This window comes from Saccoglossus kowalevskii, chromosome 16 (genome assembly GCF_978046115.1).
Source record: "Saccoglossus kowalevskii chromosome 16, keSacKowa6.1, whole genome shotgun sequence".
NCBI classification, from domain to species: Eukaryota; Metazoa; Hemichordata; class Enteropneusta; family Harrimaniidae; genus Saccoglossus; species Saccoglossus kowalevskii.
The window spans coordinates 32,188,872-32,211,581 of NC_140656.1; the positions used below are offsets into that span (position 1 = coordinate 32,188,872).

The following is a 22,710-nucleotide window of genomic DNA, read 5'->3' on the forward strand; positions in this document are numbered from 1 at the left end:
TCATATCGCTATTATATTTTGAATGTTCTTAAAGTAGAAACTGTTGTATGTCTTGCCAGTAATAATGAGACAAATTCAGATCTGAAATATTTTTCATCAAAATATGTTTACATTCTCTTTATACCTTTTGATATCCTCAATTCTGTATTTTTGGTGAATATTTTTGTCACTTTTGGTAAAAAATTGCTATTTTTCATTTGTCTTGAAAACTACAAGCTCAAATGCTTTGATACTTGGTATCAAATGAGCTGGTAGTTTTCAAGAAGTCTTGTGGGTGTGCATTGCTCGTTTTGGTTTCACAGTGTTCTTGTAGAACAGTGGAGCTATTTTGACCATCAGGTCGCTTGTTTTGTCTAGCCAATCATTTTTTTTGACTTGTAAATGTTTTGAAATGACTCTCGTAAACAGATCTATGTTTAGGTTTGTTATTTACACACTGCTAGCATTTAAAGCCTATTTAGGAAGATATTTTGTAAAAGACTATTTATCTCTGTTTATTTTAACACTTTCTGGTATTCTTTCAGAATTGAAAAAATTCATGGCAGTGCATTTTATGTTAACTTACTTGGTGACTTCAGTACCAATGGCAAAATAAATATCACAATGTCATTCAATATGTCTGAGTTCAAAGCCGATGCAAGACCTCGCATTATCTACTGGCATACAGGTTAGTACATAATTGACTAGTTTTGAGTTTTCTGATTGCTAAGTTGACTACATTAGTGGCAGTTAGTGGGAGATTTGCCTCAGTTTATTACATGTCTTTGGTTGTAAGTGTTAAATTACAATGTATATGTAAAGAAATGCATCTTCATGTGTGTGTATTAATGAAAAATCTATATTTTATTTTATGAACATATCATAAAAAAACAATGCAAAATGAACATATCAATCAAAAGACCGCATTGACTTTCTGCAGTGATTTGGAAAATAGTTATCTATGATAGGTGTGCACTGTGAGCTTGAAGAATATAAACTTATGTGATAAATCTATTTTAGGTATGCCCTGTAAGAATGGCCTCTTCTTACCATAAGTGTATATGGGTTTCGCAATACATGTATACAACGTATAGTCATGAATACATATTGTTTTTTAGAGTATGAAGAATGGCATGATGCAAGCCATACATGTGCTGATACATTTGATCAATACTATTATGATTTAGACCAAGGGACAATCACAACCCAGGTGAGTGGAAACATTGGCTAGTCAACTCATGGACCTATATATGCGTTATGTTTCTTGCCTTTGAGAAGAGCTATTATTTAAATCAACAGGCTGCTAGTTGTGTATACTTATCATCCTTCCTTCCAAAAAGTTAGCACATTTATTTTCATGTTATTTCAGAAGTTTTAATTCAATTCATAATATATTATTTTATAAGGGATGTTGAGATTTATGCATGGTATGTAGTATTAACTGAAGACCACATAATCAAATATTAATAATTCTTTTTGTGATTTTTTGTAATATTATTGGTATCTTATTTTACTATACACTATATGTTCAGAGTGGGCAGTTTCAATCCCACTAGACAGCACCCATGGGCACAATCACTTTTACCAGTGTTACTGTAGGGTAAACGTATCAAGCAAGGTTGTAATTATAGGTATTGTATTTTTATCTACAGATTTGCTCCACTACATATGCTCCAGAAGTATTCAGACTTGCGCGTAATCGTAAACGTCGTCAGGCACCATCAGAAAACACTTTTAGTGGCCCAACGTCCTTTGTTCTGGCCAATGTAAACAACGAATACCAAAACACACCTCCTACCATTGTATCAGATACCACTATATTTATGGCAGAGGACAGCGGCACTGTTCATTTCACGATTAGAGCCACTGATGCAGAATCAGATATCATAGTATTTAGAGTTAACGAAAGTTGTCCATCACCACAACTTGGATCAGCTGACCTCAATCTAGATGGTACTTTTACCTATAGACCCTGCCAAGATTGCTATGGTGAAGACACATTTTATTTCATTGCTTTTGAGCAGAGATTTGATAATATTGATTCCCTGTCTGTGGATGGTGTTTTGACTATTATGATCACACCAGAAAATGATCTTCCAAAACTGTTCATTGTAGTGAATGGTTACAATTTAATTGGAGATCAAACATCCACTTTGGAATTGACTATGGAGCAGCGTCGTCTAGAGAATGTCCAATATCAGGATATGATAATCACAGTTGGTGCTTGGGATGTTGATGTTGAGGATGTACTTACTTTGTTATTTGAGATGCCATTGCACGGTGAGTTAGAAATAACTGAACAAAAACGCAACTTTACTTTCGTTGATGCAAACTGTACTGATGATAACAGAGACAGTGGTTCTATATGGCAGCCTGAGTGGACACTATTAGCATATCCATGTGATATGACAAACCCGTATGAAATAAGTCGACAAGCCTGGGTAGCAAGCCTCATCAGATACCGTCCCAACGATTATTACTATGGTAATGATGAGTTAAAAATCACCACAAAAGATTTTCTTGGAGCGAACTCTGAGATTGTGACTGTGAAATTGTATATCATGGAAAATAAATGTTCCCAAAACGGGAAATGTGTTGGACCAGAGTCTGATCCAGACTGTACCAGTGAGGCACGTAGTGAGGGATTTGATTCTTTGGGATATGCATGCAATTGCTCTATAGGATATGAAGGAAAGTACTGTGAAAGTGACTTTGATGACTGTGCTTCAAGACCGTGTCAATGGAACTATACTTGTATTGATCAGGTGATTAACATTTAACTGTTATGACACTATTAATTAATGCAATAAGTGTGTATGGCATGTAACAGTGTCTTGGCAATCAGTAAATTAGAATTTTTGCCATGTCTATTATTCTTTTTACATTTGCAACATTTTCAAAAAAATTATATTTTTCAGGTGAACAGCCATGTTTGTTACTGTGAAAATGCCAATTGGCCATGTGCACAGTTGTTGTCAACCGGCCAGATTGTTGGTATATCCATTGGTGTGATCGTTTTTGTTGCACTGATAGGTATCATGGTATTGATTATATATAGCAAACAACGACAAAAAAAACATGGAAAGATCAAGAAGGATAAAATAGCTAAATTAACAAGGTATGTTTAATTGTCATAGTTTAGACATGTCTACATCTTGTGCATCCGTTGTACACATAAAAAAGGTCATCAGCTATAAATAAAAAACAGGTGTGATTTGTATGTGCATTAAATGATTATATAATTTTTGCATATTCATTGTATTTGGTATAACAAATAGTGTGTACAAATCTGTATATTAATGAGTTAATTTGCATGATTATCTTTGCAGCATTTTGCTCACATGCATCAAATCAATCTTTGCATGACACTGGGGTACATCAGGACATTTTAATGCACTTCTAGAATTTATTGTGACAGATTTGTGCACAGTTAACACTATACAATGATCATTATATTTCTCAACTTGGTGTATGAAGTCAAGAAGATTGGCAAAACAGTGAAATTATTCAAATTAGGAATTTTGTTTGCACATCTGCATTTTAAAAATATAGCATCGATATGGAACACTTTACATCCCATGAAACACATCATTATAAAACTTTGTGCATCCTGTTAAACTTGGTAATATAGAACTCATGCCATAGAACATATCAACATTTTAAAATGTATGCATTTGATATAGAATGTTCAGTGTTTTAGCTAGCCAAGCTCACCATTTTTAGAATTTATGTTTGCCCACTGGACCAGATACTATTTACAGATAATCAAAATATATATTTCCAACCTGTAATAGCATTATTTCATTTTGAATCCATGATATTTTTGCACCTACTTCATCTGAAATAATGTTTTTTATTTCCTGCAGTCAGTCTCAGGCTGGTTCTGGTGAAATCTTTCCTAGGCATAAAATGTGGTTCCAAGATGGAAGACCTGAGATGCCGCAACCGATGACAACTTTCAAGAACCCAATGTATGGTGCCACTGTGACTGATAGTGGTATGCCCAGTAAACCAGAAGATGATAGATATGTGAAATCACCTGCTGGTGGTCTTGCTAGCAAGGTAATGGACCTGGAATCTAGACCCATTTCAAAACCAGCTACAATATTATATAAAACAAGTTTTCAAAAACATTTATCATTACCAAATTTAAGGCTTATTTTTAGTCCCTACTCGGACAAAGTCAGAAGAAGGGTACCGTCATTCGTGTCAACTTTTTACATTTTCAACTTCTTCTTGAAAACTACAACTCTTATTGCTTTGATACTTGGTTTAGACCTCTCTTAGATTGTTCAATTCATGATGATATCTTTAATTCTCTAATTTTGATGAATATTTTTGCCATTTTAAAAACCGCAAGTCCAATTGCTTTGATATTACATATATAGGTACTACATGTGGTCCTCTCTTGGATTTGTTCATTTCATGATGATATCTTCAATTCTCTAATTTTGATGAATATTTTTGTCCTTTTCGGTGAGAAGTGATATTTTTGAATTCTTGTTGAAAAAAGCAAGTCCCATTGCTCTGATACTATACATATTGTTCATTTTCTAACGATATCTTCTGTTCTTTAATTAAAATGTGCATTGCTAACAGCGGAGCTATCTCAGCCGAGAGGCTGCTTGTTTACTGATGTCTTCAGTTTTTTCTAACGATTTGTTCAGTTTTTCAATTGAAATGTGCATTGCTAACAACAGAGCTATCTAAGTCGAGAGGCTGCATGTTTGCATTTGAAATTCATGCAACTTTAAATTTGATCTTCATGGCATGTCACACCAATTGCATATACATGTGTATCCTTTTAGAACTTTAGTCAATATTTTCATACATATCTTATTTGATTTATTTTAGGACCCGAAGAGAAGTTCTCAGAAATCAGATATATCCTATGAGAATATTGGTTATGAGACATTCCCGGAACCCGATTATAATAACTAATGCAATGTTTTCTACTGTAATTCAATGCAATTAATATTTGATTTCAGTGTATAAATAACCCAATATTTTAGCCAGAATTTTCCAAGGAAATTTTATTCTTCTACTTGACATTCATAAAGGGCAATTGGTGTTGTACCATGCATTAGCCAGATTTGGGCCTCATATGAAGAAGATTGTTGAGATGCAATGCTGACATTTCTTTGGAAATATTACTTTGAATGCTGTGCAGAAAAAAAGAGGTGGTACCAAGATTTATATATTAGGCGAAATATGGTTCACTGCATATTTGGCCATGACCACTACAGCCATTTTGCTCAGATCAAAAGCAATTCTACAAGTGCATATACTTTCCACCATATTGAATAGTTAATACATCGTTGTGAAAAAATCAATGTGTTGATCAACAACCACTGTCCATTAATATGATTGTCTATGAAAATTTTCTATGTTTGACAATGGATTTTTAATACTGATACTACTTTGGTTTGGAGAGTTTTAGTGTAGGAATTTGGCATATACATTGAGATTACTGTAAAACATGTCTTTTTCAAGATGTCGCTAATGACTTTATTATCAATTCAAAATAGCTGCCAAACAAAGAAATCAACAATGACAAGAGAGATTTGCTAAATCAACATTTCGCTATTACGTCATTTTACCACAATTTGCTAAAATTGCATGCCGCTTTTTCAACATGTTTTACAGTAGTTAATTATTGCAATGCATTATAATCAGTAGAAATATCTTGTATTTGAGACCTAGAAAATATTAGGTTTCTGGTTATCACGAATTTTTTTCAGAATTTTAGAAAAATGAAAGAAAAATCCAATTTTCATAAAAACAAAATAAAATAGCGTGTACATCTATTTTGTGAAATAGATTGACCAGATACATACTATCTTCTAGGGGTAACTGAGTTCAATGAGCTATTACGATCTATGTAGTAAATACACACTCACACAATATACAAATATATAGCCATCAAAAGTCCAATATTACAAAGCAAACAGCTAACAAGTATACCACATAGTCCAGTCAGTAAGAGAAATATATGTAGACCTTGTATACATGAAGTGATGTCACATAATGCTAATCAGTATGCTCTGAATTCTTAAATGCAAAGTTTCTTTTGGTGGCTAGCTTGCGTTTCATTTTTAACAAGAAATGGATTAAAAAAAAAACAGCGAAGATAATAATTGGCAATGATGATGAATGTGTTATAGTTTTGTTAGTACAAATGTCTTCTCTGTTTTTTTCTCCTGATGCAATGTTGAATGAATTGGAATTTGAGAGAATAGAAATATGATTTGTAGAAGAAACATGGGCTCAACATTCCGATCAGAATATCACAGTTACCAAGATATATAAAAAGAGTAGTTTTGCTAATCTTGCTTTTGCATAACTATCCAGATTTTATTTTATTTTGAAGATAAAATCATTCAAAGATCTACTACTTATCATGTGAATCAAGTATGATGGATGAGTAACTGAATATCTGGCTACCAATTCTATGAAAATCCATGGCCTGGCAATCTGGCTTGACAATCCGTGGCCTGGGTAGCAATTTCCTCAATATTTTAGGCATGGTCTGACTCTGATTTCCAACAGAGGACTCTTAATCCGTACATTGTAGCTTTTAATAAGTTGTAAATCTTTGTAATACTTTACTCATATATAATAGAACTTATGAATAGATAAAATAGAAATGAAGCGAGTCATTACATGCAACAAATGCATATTACTTGTACAATCAATGTACATTGTATACTTCAGTTTATAGTTGCATTAACTAAACTACTAATTGTATAATGTGATTCGCAATCAATGTCACTCCACTGTAATATGCTTGGCTTCATGTTAGCAGTATGATAACCTGTGCGACAGTTGAAGTGACAATGTTCTGTGTTTCTTTCATCACAGAATCAATTTGTTATTTGTGTGTAATTAACGTAACATTTATTGAGTCCTGCCGAGTTTACACTACTGGGCAATGTTCTAGAATTAAATATGGCGAAAAACACCTTGATGCAAGATGAATTAAAGACTGGAAAGAGTTCCTTTTGTGCCCCCCATCCTTAACCCTAACCTTACCCTCCAGCACTCCTCCCCTCCTAAGAACATGTATATTTATCTAGAGAGGGCATATACAAATGAATTGGGTAACTGGGAGTGAGTGTTAAGAGTTAGGGTTAGGGATGGGGGGTACAAAAAAAACTCTTGCCTAAAGACTGTTTGATGATTCTGATAGTCAAATTATGAATACTTGTTAATAAGTTTATGATAGCTCTTGATTATATGACTTTGTTTGGGAGCATAAGCGTGGGTCAAAACTAAATATTCAGTTCTGTATTTATGCCCTAGATATCTATGTGGAATGCTATCAATGTGCTGCAATTGTATGGAATGTTGCAAACAAGTTTATTTTGTGTGGCGATATGAAATTATTGTCTTGTTTCAATTGGTTCGGGAAATGTATTGAAAATAGAAATCGTCTGTCCAACTTGCTTTGGTCTGCATTTGTCCAACTGAATCCAAGAATCTGATAAGATTTATCCTTGCCACCAGTAACTAAATTACAGAAACATACGCCCACAGTATTTCTTGAAAAATATTTTACTAACTTAAAGGTACAATTTAAATTGTGTTTCTTTGTTGGTGGATCTTGGGGATGAAACAGGACTGAAATCCAGAATTACTTGCAAATAATTTCTGTTTTCTCTATTCATTCTAATTTTAAATACATTGTAATACTTTGCGCAATAAATGTAGCTTCTAGAATGCACAATAGCCTATACTGTTTACTTCACCAAATATTCCCAACAAAGAAAGTTCTTGATCACATTTTGCCGTCTACATATTCCTGTAATGTACATCTACACCTCTCATTATTAAATGAGACATAAAGTGATTTGAACTTACTGAAACGTTCCTAAAAACAATGATTTGAACTTTCGATATTTGCATAATTCCAATATGACCGCTATATTACTATACACTTTTCTTCAAATTAGTATAGTATTTTTTCAGATATTGGCAGGTCATGTGGTCACTTGTAAGTTCAATCCTAGTAATTTATTATTTAAGAATCCGATATGACAGGCATGTTTCTCGGAAATATACTTTGAAAAAGAAAATCAGATTAGCACGAGTTATAGTTATGGTCTTCATAGTATATTTCTACATATTATACACAGTAATATACAAGACTGTTTTAAAAACATAACAATTACTAACACTGAAATATCTTAATCAAAACATACATAGTGTAATTTGTAAACTTCGAAAGTACTTACGCGTGATGATGCATAATGTATAATGAATACGATATCCTATCAGCTATGGTTCATATAAATTGTATTGTAGGCTTTAACATGACATTTTCAGAATACGGTGTATGTGACATGGTAGCTTTGTACTTGCCCAACACGTCTTTTATTGATTTACGAGAAATGATACATTAACTGCTAATCGGTATTAGTATTGTGTAGTGCAACACCGTCAGGTATTAATACAAATTACCCGGCATTTGATACTTTTAATCATGAAATATTGGATCTAGGTTTAGTGGAGTTGTTATATACTTGCATTGTACGCATTCTAAACAAGTGATTTAGGAATGTGTGACAATTTCCATATGTTTACTAGTCGATGCTCTTTTGTTAATAGTGTTTATTTTCAAATTAGTACCGTTTACTGTGAAATTGACTATGCCACGATCATTTTCAGTAATTTCAGTGCAGGGTGCTCGTGAATTTATATATTGTCTGGCTTCACATTGCTGCATAAGTTTGTTATGTAACCTTTTGTTTAGACAAACAATGAACAGAGTGTTTCAACCAAGCTGAAAGACGACCCTTTCTGAAAATGTCACGAAAATCCACTTACAACTTATTAATCAATCTCGAAATTGCAGTTTTTCTGCCAACCACATCGACGTCTCTCTCAAAATCTAAATGATAGCCATTTGAGAATTCATTTTATAACCTTTTTAGTCGGTTGTACATGAACAATCATTCCCGAAATTGTTTTCATGGCAGCCAAGTCTGTACCTCAACATGCATATAATTGATCGGTCCGTGTAAGGGAAACTCTTTATAAGAATCGATCCACAAGTTGGAAAAATGAAAATATATAAATGAATGACAAAGCGTTAGCAAAATGTCTAGCACAATCGTTGGCGGGCCTGTCTAACATTCGGAAGATCGTGGTTTTGACTGAGAAGTGGTAGTCCTATCAGGGGGAAAATTCTCTTCTCTCGGGGTTCTCCACACTTGTCAGGGGGGAATCTCGTCTCGTCTCTATATCTCGTCCCCTTGAGGTACGGGATCGGGAAAGTCACTTATACTTTACAGTCAAATAAGACACACACAACGAAATACGTTTCAGCTCTCCTCTTAGTCGGTCAATCGAGCCCTCTATAAGACACAGCGCCCTGGGGAAAAATCCCCAAGACTATCGCAAGGCTGGCCCAAGACTCTCTTAGACTGCGTCAACACTCGCCCCAAGGCTCTCCAGGACTGCACTCTCTCTACTGCGTCTGTCGTGCTGTACTCCCCAAGACCAACTCAAACTCTCTTTATTCATTTTCAAAACTCTAACCAATTACAAAACAGAATAAAGACTCTAGGGCGTAACTTTCAATCATAAAGCCAATCACACTAAGTACTGAATACGTCATATCTTTGATTAATCGTTCACTACATTAATAACTACGGGTACCAACTGTCAGAATGAGTAGTCTGAATAGCGGCGGTTATCTGGTAATTAGTTCCAAATCACTGAGCCAAGTTTCGTCCAAAACTTCAAATAGGCCTAAACGATGACAGACACAGCAATTCAGCTAATAATCAGCTAATTAAGTCGGTCAACAGATACGCAAAAACAAATTCATGACAGTCCAGTTAATTTAGCAACAAATCTCGGCTAACCTGCTACTAATTTCAAACAAGTTGGGGGATGTTGTTGAAGAAAATCTAATCAGTGGTTATTTAATTGCCATTTAACTTCTCTACTTATGAATGAACGTACAGGTGCCGGCCTGTGCTAATAATATCTGTCCAATTATTTATGAAAACGTGAACCTTTATGTTTGACGCATAAATATATTACCATGGTAGCGATGCAAATTTTCAGTGTTCTAGCTTTCTATTGGAAAATTAATTTGTATAAAGTCAGACTGTTGAATTGTCATAATTTCAAAAACAATTATGAAGAAAAGATAGGATTTCGGTAGTTTAGTGCAAATGTCGAATCAAACGGTTTCAAAGATCTATTTTTTTAAACAAAAATGCAAAATAAATTGTAATTTGATACAAAATATGCTCCACATGATCATGTTTTGAGTCAGGTGCACAACGATTGGACATATATTATTAGCGCAAGCACGGTTTCTAGTAACCGTGGCACAAGCCAGTGCATGTGGTTTCATTCATTAAACTAGAAAAGTTAAATACATGCCGAATGAACATATTAAGAGTCTGGACAGACAGATTATAATAGTACAATGTATCAATACATTGGAACAAGCACGGACATTAAAACCAACATTCCTATCCATTCTTTTGAAAATAACTTGTACATCATTAACATGTTGAAATAATTCACCATAATTGGAAGCACGTTAATTTAAAATAAACATCGATATATATACGTCAATGTTAAATGGAATCGGTGCACAAATGCCAATTTGAAATTGTCATCCATAACTGTAAATAGCAGGACATGTATTTGAAACTAATATTGATACGCGTATACAATACTGTCACCGACAGGCCGACTTTAGAACTGGACGACTCTTGTATTGGAAGTCGATTCATTAACATGTCATGCTACATTTATATCTCATAGTGGGATATTTGTTGGATTCAGTCACGCATAACCCACTTAGCTCACTCAACAAATTGACCATGTGTTCACATAGTCGATTCGAAAATCATAATCATTTATCCACCTGTACTGCGGGGACTCGTTTTGATATGTATTGATATGATTGAATATGATGGTTAATATTTTATACAATGATCTTGTACAAACGTATTGTATAGTAAATTAACCACACCTATATTGCGATTTGCATTTTTTACTCTCATCTATCGTGATTCAAGCATGTACTCCAACCAGTGGCAAACCAAGCTGTTAACATGAACTATTGTAACATTTATAGGGCAATACAATGATTGCAAACATTTTGTCAACACTATAGCTTAATCATCGAAGAAGCTACATTTATTGCGCAAAACATTACAATGTGCTAATATGAATATACATTGAATTAGTAAAACAGAATCTAGTTTGAAAGTATCCTGGTTTTCAACCTTGTCCCAAGATGCATCCACTGATACATATAATGTATATGTAATGTACCAGCTGGTGGTAATTCTACATTTTATAAAACATCTTATCAATTCTCTAACACTACTAGCCCCGGCTCGTATGATTTTGACGTGTTGCACTTCTGTCATGGTTTGTTGTGGTACATGTTTTCTATTGACAATGCTTAAATTATATTGTAGTGTTTTCATGCAGTCCCAATGTTTATTTGTGCAAAACATGTAGTCAGTGTTGTATATTTCAAGGTACATAAAACAATAGTGACATCATTCCAGATAGAATAATATAATTTTTTGTTCCCAACAGAAATCACCGAATCCCTGATTACCATACACTTACTGCAATATATATATAAATATATTATTTTTTTATTATTTTAATATATTATTACCTATAATTAATTGGTAGTTAGATTGCCAGGCCATGGACTGTCAAGCAATTAGTAGATTGACTATGGATTGCCTGGCACTTAGTAGCCAGTTAGCAACGCCATAGGTTGCCAGGTAGGTGGTAGCCAGCTTATAAACAGTCATCGAATTGATAACCATGTCACGAACAATCAGGCTACCAACCCATTATATATGATTCAAAGCTGCATATACTTACAAAAATATGCTGCTATTGACAACTAAATAATCAGTTGCCCATTCACCATATCTGATTAATAATAGTAGTATACCCTTGATTAATAAAATCGTTTTAAACAAAACTTGAAAGAATATGAAAAAGCACGATTGACAAAATTAATACTTATCTCAATAATTAGCTACCTACGAGTTCGCATTTAATACTGATAAATGCAAGGATTGGACATTCTAATTTGAATATGATCAAGTCCCATTTACAGATTATATTTCATTCTCGGTATCTCCAATATCTCATGTGATTTCGGGACGTTTTGAGTTGTTTCAATCATTGTGCTATGGAAATATGTCGACAGAGATGAGATTTTCATCTAAAATTTGAAACTCGTGACATATTTCAGCAGAGCAAAGAACATTTCACACTATAGAACAACAACATCTGTCGACACTTTAAGTTTTAAAAAACAGTATTATGGCGGCCGAATCAAACATACGTCATGCATGGTATTTCAGATACTGAGAAATGATGCATATCATGTCCATGCATAAAATAACGAGTTTTACTCATAGACGAAAAACATACATTTTAATATTGTTGTTCGATACTCCATACTTTAGGTCAAATCGGATTATGATTTATCATAAACTAAAATGTTGTGTTTGCAGAATACACAACAGTATTCTTTGAGTGACAAATCAATATCACTATTACAGGGTCCATAGCATTGGGAAACTCCTTTGAAAGTCTTTGGATTTTTTAAGGTCTTGAAAGTCTTTGAATTGTTTTTAAATTACAGGTAAAATAAAGAAATCTTTAACAAGTCTTTACATTTCTTCATAGTTATTAATTTATTTTAGAAAGGCCCGTTTTCTTCAGAGAACTACCATATCCTCAGAACTTTGATGAGCTTTGGTGATGATGTTGGCCTGAATTTAAGGACAAAATGTCTTGGAAAAATGCAAGGAAGTTTTGGAAAAGGTCTGGAAAAGTCTTGGAAATCATTTGGCTCTTGGTGCTATGGACCCTTTAATAGGCAGGTGTATTACTGTTGTTTTACGTACTAAACAATTGCACATGCGTACAAGAAAATATCATTGTTTTATGGAACGAAGACTCTGATGTGTCTTACAAGAAAAGCATTTTCAAGTGAATCATCTTCCAGTGTAACTATCATACAGTACCAAACATAAATACTAAAATTCATACACACTTATATTTATAACAATGCATTACCATGATTACCTAAATGTATTACAAATATCTACTTTAAAATTGTATGTTTTCAAAATGGTATACATTTCATATAAGGAAAATTGCGAAAAGCTAAGCAGTGAAATAAATTGACCATAAATTAAAAAAAAAAACATATTGTCATCTGACAGAAAGTTTGTGGAATCATTGCATTGCATTTCATGAATGTGATTGGTGTAATCAAAGTAAACATTGCTTTGTGGGATTAGTCATAATAATCGGGTTCCGGGAATGTCTTATAACCGATATTCTCATAGAATGTATTCGTATCCTGAGAACTTCTTTCATCGTCCTAAAAATAAGGAAATAAGACGCATGAATATCACATAAGTCAGGGATTTTCAGGCCAATTTCACAAATATTGAATCATTTAAAACCTGTTCTCCTGAAAAATTTAGATATGACTTATGGCAGAAAGTAATTTTCATTGTCAGTGTTATATTCACTGGATTTTTCTTTCGTCGAAAGTGAAATCATGAATATCTATTTTCTACATATTTAATTTATAAATTTATGTATGATAAAGATATTGGAAAACTTGTATTTGGCATTTTAGGAAACACTTGTACATCTTACCATACATCAATTCTAGGTTTTGAATATCATTACAATTTGGAACGAGATTCAAGGGCATTACCCCGATTGTTTGTTAGTCATTCGTTTTGTGTTCTTGAACCCGTAAATTCATTTGATGACTACGAATATGTTGTGATTTCTACCTTGCCAGGGGGAGATAAATTGACATATCTATCATCTTCCAGCTTACTGGTCATACCACTAGATAATTTGAATGCATTTGATGCAGGGCCCAGAGCTGCGTCTCCATACACTGGGTTCTTGAATGCTGTCATCTGTTTTGACGTGTCAGGTCTGCCATCAGTGAACCAAAGTCGATGGTTAGGAAAGATTTCACCGGAACGTGCCTGCGACTGACTGCACAAAACAAAATACAATCCAGTAATGAAGGTACCCACATATGCAGGAATCAAAATAATAATACCCTTCTGGGGTTCTATACATTCTTCACCTTTGTTTTCCAGTTTGATAGTTGTTTTGTATTTTTCAGGCAATTCAAATGTGTTAATTATTCGATTACATTAGGGCAGCCTAGTTTTTGCCCATAGACTGTAGCCATTTCGTTATCAGTTCTAAGCAACAAAGTTTGCGAAATAAGTATTCATACATGTTAACAAAAACACCTAAAATTTGCCGATGTATATACCTATTATACTGATTCATTTAATGCATGTGGGAAATACTTTGCAAAGATAAACATCAGCAGAATTGTGTAGCTGACCTTGTATTTTTATAATTGCCATTTAACAAAACAATTTCAAAACCATTTTATCAGTATGCAAACAATTATCACAAAATCAGGTATTGAATATTGAGCTAGTGTGTTTTTCAACATTGTATTCTGTTTGCCTGTATATGGGACGTAAGCGAGCATTCGGATGATATATGTATTGGTATGACATGTGTAAAAGCTGTACCTAGTTATTTTAGCTACTTTATCCTTCTTGGGACTCTTTTGTCTCTGTTTACTATATCTAATCAATACGATGATAAGTATCAGTGCAACAACGACGATTACACCAATGGATATACCGACAATCTGACCAGTTGACAACAAATGTGCACATGGCCAATTGGCGTCGCAATAACAAACGTGGCTGTTCACCTGAAAATTATGAAATTATTATAAGTCAGCCATATGCTATTGGAAAATAAAAGGCCATAGGATAACCTTTGTAGCCCTTTCAAGTAAATAGTGAATAAATAAATTTAAAGCAAAAGAGAGTAAAGAGTAAGCATAGAACCCTCTACATGTGGTATACAGTGTTCGCAGCCAGCAGAACACTAGTATTATATTGTAACCATGTTTAAATAAATTGTTAGCGGTGACGCTCACCTGATCAATACATGTATAGTTCCATTGGCACGGACTGGAAGCACAGTCATCAAAGTCACTTTCACAGTACTTCCCTTCATATCCTATAGAGCAATTGCATGCATATCCCAAAGAATCAAATCCCTCACTACGTGCCTCACTGGTACAGTCTGGATCAGACTCTGGTCCAACACATTTCCCGTTTTGGGAACATTTATTTTCCTTGATATACAATTTCACAGTCACAATCTCAGACTTCGCTCCAAGAAAATCTTCTGCAGTGATTTTTAACTCATCATTACCATAGTAATAATCGTTGGGACGGTATCTGATGAGGCTTGCTACCCAGGCTTGTCGATGTATTTCATATGGGTTTGTCATATCACATGGATATGCTAATAGTGTCCACTCAGGCTGCCATATAGAACCACTGTCCCTGTTATCATCAGTACAGTTTGCATCAACGAAAGTAAAGTTGCGTTTTTGTTCAGTTATTTCTAACTCACCGTGCAATGGCATCTCAAATAACAAAGTAAGTACATCCTCAACATCAACATCCCAAGCACCAACTGTGATTATCATATCCTGATATTGGACATTCTCTAGACGACGCTGCTCCATAGTCAATTCCAAAGTGGATGTTTGATCTCCAATTAAATTATAACCGTTCACAACGATGAACAGTTTTGGAAGATCATTTTGTGGTGTGATCATAATCGTCAAAACACCATCCACAGACAGGGAATCAATATTATCAGATCTCTGCTCAAAAGCAATGAAATAACATGTGTCTTCACCATAGCAATCTTGGCAGGGTCTATAGGTAAATGTACCATCTAGATTGAGGTCAGCTGATCCAAGTTGTGGTGATGGACAACTTTCGTTAACTCTAAATACTATGATATCTGATTCCGCATCAGTGGCTCTAATCGTGAAATGAACAGTGCCACTGTCCTCTGCCATAAATATAGTGGTATCTGATACGATGGTAGGAGGTGTGTTCTGGTATTCGTTGTTTACATTGGCCTGAACAAAGGAGGTTGGACCACTAAAAGTGTTTTCTGATGGTGCCTGACGACGTTTACGATTACGTGCAAGTCTGAATTCTTCTGGAGCATATGTAGTGGAGCATATCTGTAGATAAAAATACAATATGTCCTTATTAACATTCATTCATATCCCGATCCTATTTGATCCAATTACAGAATGGAAGAAAAGTGGTAAACACGATTATTGTTCGTACGAAATTCAAATGGGATAGAATAATTGAGCAGTTTGTAACAGCATTGGCACGTTTAAGAATAACAAAACTAATGATTGTGCCCTTGCAAAATGTGATAGCAATTAAACCAAGAATGTGAATGAACAGTTGAGGTTGCAGGACACATAAATGCAAAGGTCTTAACGACAATTTAAATTTAGATTTAAACTAATGATGGATGGCATTGAATACTGGGATCGAATTTAATGCATATTACGAACATACCAACATGCAAGACAAGAATCGACTTCTGACACGACAAAGCACCTTTCTTCTATAAGTAACCGCACCAACGAAGACAGGCGATTATTCTGCATCACCATTTGGCTATAAGTGTAACAAATCTGCTGTCTCAGAAAAAAAATGTTTTGTGTATTTTATTGCCATCACAATAGACAGACAGATTTGTATGGGATGCTTCCAGATAAACGAGCTCCACAAAAGCAGGAGAAATCAATTTACAGTTTTGTCCTGCGTATGACGTTAAACTGCATCCGGCTCCACCAACAGGGGTGGTTGGGTATAGGGTGGCTCCTGTACACCTATAAAAAAGCCACAAAACCCTTTAACGGTGAAGTGTCAAGGCTGAATCTGGTCGCCTTTCAATAAACATTGCCTGGGTAGACTGGCCTCGTAGCCTTGGTTGGCAGCTAGTCGAGGAGAAGGAAAAATCTGATTCCCAACCACCTGCTCCCTTGCAGGGCATGCCTCTTCAGGCAAAGGCTAGATCCATGTCCGATAACAGTGGTTTGCGGCAGGAAGGGCATCCGGCAGTAAACAAACCCATGCGAAACAAAATATGATGCAGAGATTTTCGGACCATGACCATGCTAGGGTGTCCCCCATTGTAGTTGGGAAAAATGAAGAGAGGAAGAGCAAACAGAAGATGGCAGGATTGCATAGATGACGACCTGAAAGCGGTGGGAAAACAGGAGAAAGATGCGCTTGATAGAAACGAGTGAAGGAGAATTATCCTCACCAGCGATCCCAGCAACTGGGAATAAAGCCGTAGGAGAAGAAGAAGAAGAAATAGAAGAAGTTATATCTCATTCTCTAGATATTCAACTTTTCATCAGTATTATTTAGTACGCCATCTTGATTCTCCAGGAAGGGATTGTGGATAAAGTGTGACATGTTCAATAAAGTAACATAAGTATTGGCTGGACAGTCAACTTGCTGATGAAGAAATCAAATCAAATAATTTGTAATGTTTTTAAATATTTTTTCGAGCCAGGAAAAAACACAGAATATTTGTGGTTCGGTAGTGGATAATTAGTTGTGGAAGATGGATAGCCACAGAAGTGATTGAAGTATTTTAATCATAGCAAAACAAAATCTTTCTACCCACCTGGGTCGTGGTTGTCCCTTGGTCTAAATCATAATAGTATTGATCAAATGTATCAGCACATGTATGGCTTGCATCATGCCATTCTTCATACTCTGAAAAACAATATGTATTTACATGTATTGACATCGATTTACAAAAATAAATGTTTACTTTATGGTAGAGAATCAGTTTAATGAATTGCAAACATTTTCGTCGTGTAAGTGTGCAATCACACTTTTCAAATTCATATAGAACACACTGAAAATAGAAATAATACATAATTCTAGCCATTTGATTTAACTCATAATCGAAATCAATGGAAAAATTTCATACATTGTATCTACATGATGAGATAACCTTTATATTTATGTAAATCATATGCCACATTTTGGTACCACTACCTAAGATTGAAGCATTTGTACTCAATATTAAGTCGTCACGAGTGTCTTACAACTAATAGAATATTACAAGCAACTTATGAGGCTTTTATAAGTACTTATGAATTAATCTAGGTGATACAACACAGCCATTCCTTCATCTAGATAAATATAGTAGTTAGACCTATCTATTGTACAATGTGACATGCAAGTACATTTTACAATACACTGACCTGTATGCCAGTAGATGATGCGAGGTCTTGCATCGGCTTTGAAATCTGACATATTGAATGACATTGTGATATTTATTTTGCCATTGGCACTCGAGTCACCAAGTAAATTCATATAAAATGCACTTCCATGGATATTTTCAATTCTGAAAATTGTACCAGAAAATAGTGTCAAAAATATTAATAATATTTGAAATATTACGTAACCCACTTTAATTTCTTGCATCACTAATGTTACTGATGTTTGCAAAATTGTGTGGCAATGAACATGTCTGTGTTTTTAACTTAGGGTCCTAATAATGCAAGATCCAAAACTTGTGAATATAAAAATAAAGCAATCACCTTCGACAGCCAAGGACCATTTATTCGGCCGAAGCCTCAACATTAGCCCTTGGCAAATTTCACCACGATTTACTGTATGTCGCACGCCCTCAAACGATTATAAAATTCGCCTAATTTAGAACCCCAATTGAAACTGCACATTACTTGGTGGTAAAATTACAAAGGTGGAATATCGAAATGAACGTGTTGCTAGCTTTTTTTCTGTGAACGATTTTACTGACCATAAAAAGAAAGCGCTGAGTACTGTATCTGAGAGATATGATGTGTTTGTTACAAACACAAGGACTGTGTTGCAACGAAGACCGATCGGGCAAGCTAATCTGTTATCAGTTTCGATAGTTTGGTAAGTTTACAAAAAACACCGTTTGCACAAATATTTAGACATTCTACCGTCTTCATTCAATTACGCACTAACAATTTTCAACGTTGGAATAAGAAATTTTGGAACTAGACCTTCTGTTCTTAGTGAATCAGCGCAAAGCCGCCATTGTTTTAGTCTGTGAAGAGCTCCCGACCTTCACATTTACGATACAGCAACGCTGACTGGTGGCGCAAGCTCCTTGGCGCGCCCAATCAAATTACAGCTTTACCTAACACGATCACGTACTGATTTTTGGGTCGGTTAAGAATGACCGGCTTTAGTGAAGCTGTGCAATATGAACATTCAACAACTCAGGAGTTGTGTTGTGCTACTCAGATCGGCAACAATTCCGGTGTTCTGTTTTGAATAAAAACGTTTTGTGAGTAGTCTAATCAGCGTATTTTAAAATTATTGATTTCGTTAACGTAAATTTATGTTAGTAAACATCGGAATTATGTGACAATGATAGCGAGTGAGCGATGAGCAAATACAAAAAGTTGTTGACATGTGGCAGACTTGATGATATATTCTAAGGCAAGATCAGGCTTTATTGGTTTTAGTGTTGAATGTATAATACTATTTACAGCAGCACCCACCCGGATATATTATGCTATGTTACTATAATTGATATTTCAAATATAACAATTAGTGCAATGAAATGAAACGGATGTTATCACCCACATGCATGTAGCAACATCACGTTACGAAGCCATCCATTATTTTACTCAATAAAAACAAACTAGATGCTATATAACATATATCTAATTCGGACAAACACTGGTAAATGTAAAAATAAAAGCTGTAATTCACAAGCTATAAAAAGAACGGATTACACATAGTGCTATTGTCTCATAGTCACTAATTATTGCGTCTTGCTTGTTTGTTGATTGCAGAGCAAAAATCCATTGGCCTGAAGAGCAAATACAATTTCACTTAACAATATTAACAATAAAAATCATTAAAGTTCTACCTATTTTTGAGTTTATATTAATAATAAGATATTATTTATAGTTTAAACAAGCAGTCTGTCGGCTGACAATTAAAGAACTGAAGATATCATTAGAAAATGAACAATATGTATAGTATCAAAGCGACCTGACTTGCTGTTCTCAACAAGAATTCAAAAATAGCACTTTTCACCAAAAATTACAAAAATAATCATCAAAATTAGATAATTGAAAATATCACCACGAAATTACCAAATCTGAAAGAGGTCCACATGTAGTACCTATATATGTAATATAAAAGCAATCGGACGTTGAAAATATCACTTTTAAACAAAAATTACAAAAATATTCATGAAAATTAGAGAATTGAAGATGTCGTCACGAAACGGACAAATCTAAGAGAGGTCTACATGTAGTACCTATATATGTAATATCAAAGCAATTGGACTTGCGGTTTTCAACAAGAAGTCGAAAATATCACTTTTTACCAAAAATGACAAAAATATTCACCAAAATTAGTGAATCTAAGAGAGGGTTACCCAAGGTACATAACACCAAGTATCAAAGCATTCAGGCTGGTAGTTTCCAAGAAGAAGTCGAAAAAGTAAAACATTGACACGCACGACGACGGACAATCACTCATATGATTAGCTCCGCTCGACAACGTCAACAGTGGAGCTAAAAAAAGCTCATGTGGTACTAGAGGGCGAGACATTCAAAATCAAATGAACTGTATAAAGGAAGAACAATCAACCTTTTAGTCAAAGCTCTACTAGTGGAATCTTTTGTGTTTTCTGGGTTCATAATAAATGATCTATATTCATTAGATGCATCTGATCCATATTCTTTGGAGAGATCTTCTGGTGTCAATATCCCAGCTGCCATCGAAGAACCTGCTGGTAATCCTGGAAACAAACAAACAAATAAATAAATAAATACTATAAATCAGACGCTTACAGAAATTGATAGCTCGAAATCAAGCCTCAGACACATGCTATTGCAAAATTATTTTTTTCATATTCAAGAATTTGGAATGACGTATCAAAGCATATATTGATAACTAGTGTAATAAATCGTTCATTTGGTGAGTTATTGTTACTCATAAAATGTTTCTCATTATCTTGCTGACGGGTGAAAATGTGTCTCACCATGTTGGCAACATATGAAAATTAATCCTAAAATAGTAGTTAAGAATGGAATTGTTTCCTATCTTACTGGTGACCAGTTGAGATATGCCCCATGATTATTGTGAGTGATGAAATTGTGTCATTATTTAGATGAATAATGAAAATGTGTTCTAACATTTGGTGATTGGTGTAAATATAAGCTTGGTTGATAATGAAAATGAGTCTTCTCATCTTAGTGACTGCTGAAAATGTGTCATATCATCTTAGTGACTGGTGAAAATGTGTCCTATCATCTGTAACTAGTAAAAATGTGTCATATCATCTTAGTGACTGGTGAAAATGTGTCATATCATCTTAGTGACTGGTGAAAATATGTCATATCATCGTAGTGACTGGTGAAAATGTGTCATATCATCTTAGTGACTGCTGAAAATGTGTCATATCATCTTAGTGACTGCTCAAAATGTGTCATATCATCTTAGTGACTGGTAAAATGTGTCATATCATCTTAATGACTGGTAAAATGTGTCATATCATCTTAGTGACTGGTGAAAATATGTCATATCACCGTAGTGACTGGTGAAAATATGTCATATCATCGTAGTGACTGGTGAAAATGTATCATATCATCTTAGTGACTAGTGAAAATGTGTCATATCATCTTAGTGACTAATGAAAATGTTTCTTATCATCTTAGTTACTCGTAAAAATATGTCCTATCATCTTAGTGACTGGTGAAAATGTGTCCCATCGTCTAAGTGACTCGTGAGAATGTGTCATATCGTCTAAGTGACTGGTGCAAAATGTATCCTATCATCTTAGTGACTGGTGAAAATGTGTCATATCATCTTAGTGACTGGTGAAAATATGCCATATCATCATAGTGACTGGTGAAAATGTGTCATATCATCTTAGTGACTGCTGAAAATGTGTCATATCATCTTATTGACTGGTGAAAATGTGTCCTATCGTCTTAGTGACTGGTGAAAATGTGTCCTATCATCTTAGTGACTGGTGAAAATATGTCATATCACCGTAGTGACTGGTGAAAATATGTCATATCATCGTAGTGACTGGTGAAAAAGTATCATATCATCTTAGTGACTAGTGAAAATGTGTCATATCATCTTAGTGACTGATGAAAATGTTTCTTATCATCTTAGTTACTCGTAAAAATATGTCCTATCATCTTAGTGACTGGTGAAAATGTGTTCTATCGTCTAAGTGACTCGTAAGCATGTGTCATATCGTCTAAGTGACTGGTGCAAAATGTATCCTATCATCTTAGTGACTGGTGAAAATGTGTCATATCATCTTAGTGACTGGTGAAAATATGTCATATCATCGTAGTGACTGGTGAAAATGTGTCATATCATCTTAGTGACTGCTGAAAATGTGTCATATCATCTTATTGACTGGTGAAAATGTGTCCTATCGTCTTAGTGACTGGTGAAAATGTGTCCTATCATCTTAGTAACTGGTAAAAATGTGTCCTATCATCTTAGTGACTGGTGACAATATGTTCTGACGTCGTAGTGACTGGTGAAAATGTGTCCTATCATCCTGGTGACTGGTGAAAATGTGTCCTATCATCTTAGTGACTGGTGAACATGTGTACTATTATCTTAGTGACTGGTGAAAATGTGTCCTATCATCTTAGTAACTGGTAAAAATGTGTCCTATCATCTTAGTGACTGGTGAAAATGTGTCCTATCGTCTAAGTGACTCGTGAGAATGTGTCATATCGTCTAAGTGACTGGT

At 34.7% G+C, this 22,710-nt stretch overlaps 2 protein-coding genes across 2 annotated transcripts in view; one reads left to right on the forward strand and one right to left on the reverse strand.

Annotated features, from left to right (window-relative positions):
* The window catches only part of LOC100366953 (uncharacterized), a 151,938-nt gene extending 144,233 nt beyond the window's left edge, over window positions 1-7,705 (forward strand). The window contains exons 80-85 of the mRNA XM_085491379.1: window positions 525-667; window positions 1,098-1,189; window positions 1,632-2,744; window positions 2,898-3,097; window positions 3,846-4,041; window positions 4,834-7,705. Of these exons, the coding sequence (XP_085347505.1) occupies window positions 525-667; window positions 1,098-1,189; window positions 1,632-2,744; window positions 2,898-3,097; window positions 3,846-4,041; window positions 4,834-4,920 (1,831 nt within the window). The 3' untranslated portion in view covers window positions 4,921-7,705. The remainder of the gene's footprint in view (window positions 1-524; window positions 668-1,097; window positions 1,190-1,631; window positions 2,745-2,897; window positions 3,098-3,845; window positions 4,042-4,833) is intronic.
* A 5,359-nt stretch (window positions 7,706-13,064) lies between these two features.
* LOC144346426 (uncharacterized) overlaps window positions 13,065-22,710 on the reverse strand; it is a 106,423-nt gene continuing 96,777 nt past the window's right edge. The window contains 7 exon segments of the mRNA XM_085490995.1: window positions 13,065-13,378; window positions 13,806-14,019; window positions 14,580-14,767; window positions 14,999-16,111; window positions 17,587-17,678; window positions 18,176-18,318; window positions 20,577-20,727. Coding sequence (XP_085347121.1) covers window positions 13,292-13,378; window positions 13,806-14,019; window positions 14,580-14,767; window positions 14,999-16,111; window positions 17,587-17,678; window positions 18,176-18,318; window positions 20,577-20,727 — 1,988 coding nt within the window. The 3' untranslated portion in view covers window positions 13,065-13,291.